At 33.9% G+C, this 10,658-nt stretch overlaps 1 protein-coding gene across 1 annotated transcript; it reads right to left on the bottom strand.

The window, feature by feature from the left end:
- Nucleotides 1-5,677, bottom strand: LOC101970668 (transmembrane protease serine 11B). Its single transcript, XM_078020720.1, is given in 6 exon segments — nt 1-84; nt 774-896; nt 1,322-1,625; nt 3,405-3,468; nt 3,471-3,584; nt 5,665-5,677. Coding segments are annotated over 6 exon segments (702 nt in total).
- Between the last annotated feature and the right edge of the window lie 4,981 nt (nt 5,678-10,658).

Genomic DNA, 10,658 nt, shown 5'->3' on the forward strand with positions numbered 1-10,658 from the left:
TCATCCATCATTCTGAATTACTATTCCAAAAAGATGCCAGATATTTCTGGAGTTAGAGTAAGCCAGTGGTCCATCAGAATCATTCTAAAAGAAGAAGAGGGAAAATGTTGCTTATCCTGTTAAAGAACTTTCTTGTATCTCTCATTTGAAGTTATCAATAGTCCTTGGGAACTGAAAACAATTCTTCCTCTTTGGGTGTAGACTTAAGGAAACCTTGGGTTTATTCAAAATGTAAGGCAACTACAAGCCATGTTATTTTGCCTACACATATCAAATGTTGGATTAGACATATCAGAATTTGAATTTAGAGTCCAGAATTGAATAGAGAGAAGGAAACTTAGCTACAGTGGACATTTTACTGAGTTTAAGTATCCATGATGAAGCCTCAACAGAATGGTGAGTGACATGAGCTCAACTTCATGTTCAACATCATGCTCAACTTCCTACCACATCTCTGGAGAAGGAGGCACTATTGTAGGTCTGCAGTTTTTCCAGAAGACAGGACTAATTTTACGTTACAGATTTCTAAGTATTATTTTTTTAGTATTCTTTTACACTGAGAACTCCATGAAGGTAGGAATTGTGTTCACCACTTTATCCCCAGCAGTTAGGTTGGTATTTGACACATAAATGGAACTAATGTCTTTTGAAATTGATTGAAATAAGAAACTACCATGTGACAATATTCTCACATAAATTATTTTATGTTGATAAAAACTTTCATTTAATTGGCACTTCGGGAGAAAATGACTGGATAACAGAGCTGGAGGTACCTGACAGGCATTGGCTTCTCCTGACATACAACCAGTGCATAACATCGCGTCAGCCATCAGGCCAGAAAATGCACATGAGGCATTGCAATCTTTGCTGTCAATAATCTTCAAAAAAGCCTTGAAGTTTCACTGGTAGGACATCTAAAAACAATAAATGTAGTGAATGTTAGGGATTGTAGCCTTTTTGTTGTGATAAAGAACATTTATACACTAAGCAATTTTTTTAAGTCACCAAGAGCCAGGCCATTCCCAATCTACATTAGTCTTGTTCAGATTTAGAATTGGCTACCTCACACTTTAGTCCAATTTTTCCAATTCTCATTCCAAGAGATATTTGAGAAATTATGTTGTTACATTGTATGCATGTATGACTATATAATAATGCATCAATATAACCTATGGAAAAAATTTTGTTAAGTTTTAGATTTTTTTAAAGAAATTGAAGATGATAGGATGCTGTGCTTTCTGTCCTGACACTTGAGTTTCCTTTTCCATATTTTTGCTGATTGACTAATTGTATGAGGAAGTAATTGATGAATTGTTTAAATAATTATTCCCATGAAACTATTATTTTTTTTTTAAAAAAAACTTATCATTCAATAAAGTATTCCTCATCCTGCAACTACAACATTGTTCTTTTCTGAGAGCTTTATATTTGCTTCAGGAAGATAAAGCCTATGAACATACTTTGTAAAAAAGACTTCTTCAGGCAGCTGCACAAGGGCAATACTATCATGAACTTTAGCACTGTTATAATTTTCATGAAAAATAATTCTTTGAATTTTTCATGTTATGTATGGTCTATTTACTACAGTTCCAAAGTTGAGAGTTCAATCCTTTGAATTATTTTTGCTAGAGGACACAATTTAATACATTAAGTCCTTTTAGGAATGATGATCTCATGAGTTTAAAACATGATGTTCCCAAACAAAATTTTATTATAAAGCACTTAAATTATTATCTTAAAAATTTCTCTAACATGGAAATGTTATAAATATTGCAGCACATAAAAACAGTGCTAAACCTGTCAACTTTCTGAAGATCCTCCCAGTGAGGATCACTGGTGTTCTTTCCATGATGATTCAGTTCCATCTGGGTTCTGAGCATTTGCTCTGGGCAAGAATTATATGAGCATCTTCAGTTCCATAAGTGTGTGAGTCTAGAATTAGTCTTATCATTATACACCCTGGGTTCTAAGAACTGCAAGGCTGTGGGACCTGTGGACCTAAAAGATTGCAGCTTTTTCTCACTCATTCACCCTATTATGTTCATTTAGTCAATGCATCTTGGTGTCTAATTTACCAGTCCCCCGAGTTCCTTACGGAGACTCTTTCTTAATTCAGGACCTAACATCCTGTTTATTTATTTTCACCTCTTTCTAAAAATATCAGGCACTATTTTTTTAAGGCTTCAATATCTCCATGTTCTGTCTCCCATTCTCAAACTTCCAGTGACTCCACAAGGTCAACAACAGTGCTTCTTAAATTTCATTTCCTTAGAGTCAACTCTGGCTCCACCTCCAGAGATTTAAATTAAAAATGTTTTGAGTATCTAGACTTTGCTGTTCATGGTCGTGAACTGCTTTTTAAAAATCACTTCTGAAAGACAAATTCTTTGAATATACTTTGTAAAGACACTTCTGCAACAAGTGTCTTATCTTTTGGAGATGTCCACAACCAATGGAAATAAACTTTAAAAGAATATTTGCTAATGTTCCTTTTAATAAAATCTTCTTTAGGGCTGGGGCTGTGTGGCTCAGTGGTAGCGTACTTGCCTGGCGTATGTGAGGCAATGAGTTCAATTCTCAGCACCAATATAAATAAATAAAATAAAGGTCCATCAACAACTAAAAAATTTTTTAAAAATCTTTATTTCAAACTGCTTTTTTTCCCCATCTACAGAATACAACTTGTGTTCTTCTACCCCCACTCACTTTGAAGAAAGCTGTTTTCTTTAAACCAGAAATGCATATTTTTCTCATCCACCTACCTTATCAATCAAACATTATATCTTTAAGATTCAGTTAAACCTTACATCTTAATTCTATTGCCAAATATATTCTCTTTCTTCAAATTTACTTGGAACTATCGATTATACATGTGGTGTATATCACACTATGTATGCTGCCTTGTACTTTTAATGTGTGACATTTATATTTCTTCAACTAGTTTGCAAATCCCTAGATGGAAAAACAAATAATGACCTAGTAACTGGAATCAGACATACCTGGATTTGGATTCAATTTCTATTATTTAAGAGCCATATGATTTTGGCCAAGTTAAGTCAACTACCTTTTCTGAATCTTAGTTTCCTCCTTTAAATATGTTCAATTATACCTTCTTTACAAATTATTGTTATGATTAAATAAGATGATGTCAGTAAAGCACTTAAGACCAGGCCAAAGGAGCTATTTAGAAAGTATTAATTACTTCTGTTCAATTTCCCATTCTTTCCTGAATTTAGATACCTTCTCTGTCCTTCAATTATATAGGTAATAATAAATTTTGTATGTGATTATAAATTTTGTAAATCTTGGTGATCCTTCACACATTAGGTTAACCCCTATAGGCTACCCAAAACACCCTGTACCCCCATAGGCTAACCAAAACAGCAGCCTACATTTATTCAAACTTTTAAACTTATTTAACAAAGCAGTAAACTGCAGATAATAACCACCTGCAGCTGATCAGAGAGCATAGTTGTGTTTCCATCACATGCTGGCCTACCATGACCATTCCCCTTTCAGAGCAATCATCCCATTCACAATTTGGTTGCCAGCTGTGACACTGTTGGCTAGTTGTCTCCCATAACCTGTAGAAAGGTTTTATTTACACAAGAGAAGGTATTTTCAATTATGTTTTATAAGAACTACTACATTAAAACAATCCTTGATGCTGGTTAGAGGTTGTATAGCGTCTCCTGATTGATTTGGGGTCTTTTCTATAATGTGTCATCATTATGGTTCTCTATCTTAGGTTGGAAGACTCTGACTCATCCTCTTTTCCCATCTCAAACACCATTTAAATCCTGCCTTCTACTCTATTGTTAAAACTCTTCTCTTCCTAAGTAGACTTGAAGGTAGAGTATTTGCTTCATTAATGGCCACATCTTCCATAGCATTGGTAGTGCTGTCTGTAAGGCACCAGGTAGAAAGCAGTGCTCTACAAATATCCGTGAGTTCATGAAAGCATCCATGTATCCTGTGAGCAATGAGATATGCTGAAGAGAATTTTTTTTAATTGCAGAACTGGCTTTATTTTGTAAAAATGTATTTGACACTTTCTAGTTTGTATTTTCTTTTCCTAAACTGTCCCTTTTTCCCTTCAATCTTATTTATTTTAATTATTCACATAAGATCCTTCATTCACGATTGCACTCTTTAGAATCAGATCTTATTTTACTCTTTTGTACAAATGTTAAAATTTATAAACCGGTGTTTTTCTTTTTTTTAAATTTTTTTTTAAAGAGAGAGTGAGAGAGAGAGAGAGAGAGAGAGAGAGAGAGAGAGAGAGAGAGAGAGAGAGAATTTCTTTAATATTTATTTTTTAAAGTTCTCGGCAGACACAACATCTTTGTTGGTATGTGGTGCTGAGGATCGAACCCGGGGCCGCACGCATGCCAGGCAAGCGCACTACCGCTTGAGCCACATCCCCAGCCCCAAAATTTATAAACCGGTGTTTTTCAAAAGGAATGTCCTATCTGCTACATTGTCATTTTGAAAGTGCACTATAAATCCCACATGGTGTTTTTCAAGATATTTTTTTTTTAGGAAAAAAAATGCAGAAATACTTGTGAATGTATTGAATTTATAATAAAGTTTCTTAACTTACAGTTGTAGGTGAGGATTCAAGAATAGACTTGCTGATTTCTGGAAGTAAAGAAGAAAAAACCCAAACCTATAAAATTGATAAATGCCAAGGAATTAACTGCAACCTAATAACACAAATACAACTTTTTTAGCCCAATTATGCCCCAAATAGGATATTTGGTCTAGTTCACTTGTTCTTTCTTTCTTTCTTTCTTCCTTTCTTTCTTTCTTTCTTTCTTTCTTTCTTTCTTTCTTTCTTTCTTTCTTTCTTTCTTTCTTTCGAAGATAGGGAGGTGGGAGGGAGATACTGAGGATTGAACTCAGGAGCACTCGGCCACTGAGCCACATCCCAAGAGCTCTTTAGTATTTTATTTAGAGACAGGGTCTCGTTGAATTTCTTAGCCCATCACTGTTGCTGAGGCTAGTTTTGAACTCGTGATCCTCCTTCTTTAGCCTTCCAAGCTGCTAGGATTTCGAGTGTGCACCACCACCCACTGTCGATGTCACATGTTATTAACCTTCATAACTTTGATTACATTTTGACCTCTTGTCTCATCTCCACCGTGTACTACCAGGAAAGAGAAACAAGGAACAAAGCTCTCAGGTTTATGATAGTTGTAGTAAATTGGGCTGGAGATATAGCTCTGTTGGTAGAGTACTTGCCTCACATGCATAAGGCCCTTGTGTGTGTGTGTGTGTGTGTGTGTGTGTGTGTGTGTGTATGTGTGTGTGTGTTTGTTTGTGTGTGTGTGTGACAGTGGACTGCATTATATTCTTACTTTGCATATAGAGCAAAACTTTTCATATAGCTGATTGTATACAAAGTATATTCACACCAATTAGTGTCTTCATACCTGTACTTTGGATAATAATGATCATCACATTCCACCATCATAACCCCATGCCTGCTCCCTTCCCTTCCAACCCCTCTGTCCTATCTAGAGTTCATCTATTCCTCCCATGCTCCCTTTCCCTATCCCACTATGAATCAGCCTCCTTATATCAAAGAAAAAATTTGGCATTTGGTTTTTTGGGATTGGATAACTTCACTTAACAATGTTTTCTCCAACTTCACCCATTTACCTGCAAATGCCATGATTTTATTCTCTTTTATTGTTGAGTAAATTTCCATTGTGTATATATGCCACACCTTTTTTTTACCCATTCATCTATAGAAGTTGGTTCCACTGTTTAGCTATTGTGAGTTATGTTGCTATAAACATTGAATTGGCTGTGTCCCCATAGTATGCTGTTTTTAAGTCCTTTGGGCATAGACCAAGGAGAAGGATAGCTGGCTCAAATGGTGGTTCCATTCCCAGTTTTTAAAGGAATCTCCATACTGCTTTCCATATTGGCTGTACCAATTTGCAGTCCCACCAGCAGTATATGAGTGTACCTTTTTTTCCCACATCCTCACCAGCACTTATTGTTGTTTGTGTTTATAATAGCTGCCAATCTAACTGGAGTAAGATGAAATCTTAGAGTGGTTTTGATTTGCATTTGTCCATATGCAACAAAATGAAATTAAACCCCTATCTCTCACCATGTACAAAACTCAACTCAAAATGGATCAAGGACTTAGGAATAAACCAGAGACCCTGTGTCTAATAGAAGAAAAAGTAGGCCCTAATCTCCATCATGTGGGCTTAGGCCCCAACTTCCTTAATAAGACTCCTGTGGCGCAAGAATTAAAATCAAGAATCAATAAATGGGATGAACTCAAACTAAAAAGTTTCTTCTGAGCAAAAGAAACAATCTATGAGGTAAATAGAGAGCCTACATCTTAGAAGCAAATCTTTACCCCTCACACATCAAATAGAGCACTAATCTGTAGGGTATATAAAGAACTCAAACAGCTAAGCACCAAAAAACAAATAACCCAATCAATAAATGGGCCTAGGAACTGAACAGACACTTCTCAGAAGATGATATACAATCAATCAACAAAAATGTGAAAGAATGTTTATCATCTCTAGCAATTAGACAAATCCTTGTATTTTTTTCACGATGATTATCTTTATTCTGAAATACAGAAGGTTGTATATATTTTAAAGGAAAAGAATCACAAATTTCTAAAACTCTTAATTCCTTTTTTTTCTAAAAGTTTTTGTTAAATAGTCCAGAAACCTAAGGAACAGAAAAGAAAAGAAAGGAAAAAAAGTAGAAATAAGTAAAATACTGGTTAAGTTCCATGGACAAGGAACTGAATTCCAGGATGCCATGTTGTCTGCTGGTATCTGCTATAAAACAGCTTTGATTTCAGTCCTCATGCTTTTTGTGGGAGGAAACTTGACCAGCCCAAATTTATCTTATAATTTTATGCAGAGATACAGCTCAGAGGAATAAAAATCATCACAAGGTGTAACACTATATTTATAATGCTAAGGTCTGGGTTCGGGCTCAGCTATGTCATTTAAAATCTTATACATCAAGCAAGTGCCTTGACTTTTATGAACCTAAGTTCACTGCATGTGAAAATAGGAATAGTAGAAAAACTGGTCCTGACTAATTCAAAGGATTATTGTGAATGTCAAAGGATTATTGTGAATGGATGTCAAAATTCTGTAAGCACATAAAGTTATGTGCTTATTTAAGGGCTTATTTTTCTGAAAGGCAAAAATTAATTGGAAAAATCAACTTTTGGGTGTGTATTGTTAATAAAAGGGTTGAAAATAAGACAATGTATATAGACAATCATGCTTGAATATCTACTATTAAAAGAGTCATTTATGGATTATACATTGCTTACCACCCATAAAATTTTAATAACCAATAGCAAACTTGAGCCAAGAAGAAAAAGAATATATACAGTAGGAAATATATTGACTAAAGAATGTAACAACTCAACAAAAAAACCTACTGTATAAGCTACTTTATTGACAATGAATATTGACATCAAGTTTTGAGCATTTCAGTCTTGCCAAACCACCATAACTGGTGACATTACTATAAGTAGACATTTGATTTTAAAAAATTATCAAATTCTGTGTCAAAGAAAAATAATTATGATGTTGAAATAAAATATAAGTAAATGAATAAAAATTCCTAGAAGAAATTTAATATTCATGTTTATTGTCAATTTTTTAAACTGAAAAGGATTTAATAGTATAAGTTAAAATTGAAAATGGTCAATATTGACCAACTGCCAGAAAATGAACTAGGAGACTGAAGTTACTCCCAAGGTTGCTATCACTCCAAGAAAAATAAGGATCATCATTTATAGAGGCCAAGTTCATTTTTGGGAAGACATATTGGGTCTATAAAAGAGGAAAAAATGTTTCAAGTGAGGTGATAGACATTCCAGATCTACCTGGCTGTTTGTCAATTTATATAACACAATTTATAATTTATGCATTAGTTCCTTATGTTAATTTAAATCACAGAAGATTCAAATGTGTCAATAAGGGTAGACCCAAGTACACATTCGATTAACAAATTATGCTTGAGCATGTCAGTGAGCAAAGCAGACATGGTGCCTTGACCTCATATTGCTGTGGAGAAATTAACTTTCCTTTTTTAAAAATATAAAGCAGGTTACAAAACAGGTGTGGTGTTAATATATTTTGTAAACTATAGCCATATCATGTCAATGAACAAGTAAAGATTTTTTAAAAAAAATTTTTAGGATATTTTTTTAAAGAGAGATTGAGAGAGAGGGAGAGAGAGAGAGAATTTTAATATTTATTTTTTAGTATTTGGCGGACACAACATCTTTGTTTGCACGTGGTGCTAAGGATCGAACCTGGGATGCATGCACGCCATGCGAGCGCACTACTGCTTGAGCCACATCCCCAGCCCCTAAAATATTTTTATTGTTCCATTATGGGTATGCATAGTTGTGAGATTCACTGCAACATATTCATACATAATTAGTTTCATTTTGTTTATTTATTTATCTATTTATTTATTTATTACAATTCACAAAAGCTTAACTGTGGAGCCAACCTAGATGCCCTTCAGTGGATGAATGGATTTTAAAAAATGTGGCATATATATACAATGAAATTTTACTCAGCAATAAAAGAGAATAAAATCATGGTGTTTGCAGGTAAATGGGTGGAGTTGGAGAAGATAATGCTAAGTGAAGTTAGCCAATACCCAAAAAAACAAATGCCCAATGTTTTCTCTGATATAAGGAGGCTGACTCATAGTTGGGTAGGGAAGGGGAGAATGGGAGGAATAGATGAATTCTAGATAGGAAAGAGGGATGGGAGGGAATGGGAGGGGGCAGGGGATCAGCAAGGATGGTGGAATGTGATGGACATCAGTATCTAAAGTACATGTATGAGGACACGAATTTGGTGTCAACATACTTCATATATAAACAGAGATATAAAAAACTGTGCTCTATATGTGTAATAAGAATTGTAATACATTCTGCTGTCATGTATTTTAAAATATAAAATCAATTAAATAAAAAAATGGACAAAGATTTAAAGATCTATTGAATACATATTATAGATTTATAGATTGACAAACAGCCAGATAGACTATTTATAGATTTAATTATTGTGGAAGAAAACAATGAAGTCAACTTTAGTAATGCCTGTGTTACAATATTAGGGATAAAATTTTTCTTGGCTAGATTTTCTAATTTTTCTACAACACCTGTGGGTTATTTGTGTGACATAAATTGACAGATAAGTTAATTTTTTTATTACCAAACCCAATCAATTAGATGAAAAAGAATCAGAGAATGTAGTGGCTTGGCATCATACAGATACAGCAGATTAGATTTTGTGGCCACACTAATCTATGAAGTCTGAATGTGAGTTATTCTTCAGATCTTGAAAGACATGGTGTCATGTAATTATATGATGTCATGTAATTTGCTCATTTGAAGGAAGGGCTGAAACACAAATCACGATTTCAAATTTCAAAACAGCCTTAACTGTTTCCTCAATCTCTGTACTCTTCATTACTCTAAATAAACCTATAAAACAGAAGACATATTTGGCAGATTACATATTCCTTATGAATACGTCAAGGTTGTATGTGTGTGTGTGTGTGTGTGTGTGTGTGTGTGTGTGTATTTCTCATTCCTTCTAGGAACAACTGACTTTTAGGTAGATATAGTTTTGCTTTGTTTCAGTTTTGTTTTGTTTTGTTTTTTAATGTTATATTACACCACAACTGTGGATCTCCACCTAGTTTTATTTCCTCTTCACTGTTTTCTCTGCTTAATCCTACCTCTTCCTCTTTGTCCCTTTTGATGACTTGTTAGTGTTTCCCAGAACCAACATTATTTGTCAAAGTTCTTCAAAGATACTCCCTGTTTAGGCACATCCCATGTATGCTTTCATACAGGAATTCTGTTTAATCTCATCCTTGGAGAAAAAAGGCTATTCAGTATGTTTCTTCAATAATATTAATAATTTGATTAGTGTTTGATAACATGTTTTTTTTTCTAATGACTATAATAAGTGCACTGTGAGAGTCTGGTCTCAAATTTCTTTGACCCAGTTACCTGAGTCTAGTAACCTACTGTTTCTGAGATGTGTGTACTAATCTGAGGGACTCAAATATGTAGACTAAAAAGTGATTCTAAAGCAGTGAAATAGTTTCTACACAATAGTCACTATTTGAAAGTCACATTTGAATCTTCTGAAAAATAATAAAGAACACATATTGTTTACTAATGTATAATGGCATTCAGATTTTTAAATTACTTCTAAGAAACATTTTAATATTATAAATTTTGATTTCAGTTACATTTTTAGAGAACAAAAATAATGCTGTGCTTTGGGTGGGTTACAAAAGAAATGTTCTGCCTCATTTCCTCAATGTTTCAAGTGAATTATATATTACTATTCCTTCCCAGTAAGCAAAATATTGCTAAATTCTGTTTTTTAAAAAATAGAGGTCATTCAAATGACTTTTTGTAAAGTATTAATTTTAATATGACTTATTGACAACATTCTGATGCAAATGAAATTCCATTTAATTATGTTCAATATTTTTTCCCCTGAAATTCCCCTAATTTAATTCATTAGAAGGGGATTATAAAAAAAAAAAAGACTTAAAGAGCACTTCACAGCAACATTCAGCTTTCCTATGAAATACTCAGCATCTTAAAT

The sequence above is a fragment of the Ictidomys tridecemlineatus genome, chromosome 9, assembly GCF_052094955.1.
Source record: "Ictidomys tridecemlineatus isolate mIctTri1 chromosome 9, mIctTri1.hap1, whole genome shotgun sequence".
NCBI classification, from domain to species: domain Eukaryota; kingdom Metazoa; phylum Chordata; class Mammalia; order Rodentia; family Sciuridae; genus Ictidomys; species Ictidomys tridecemlineatus.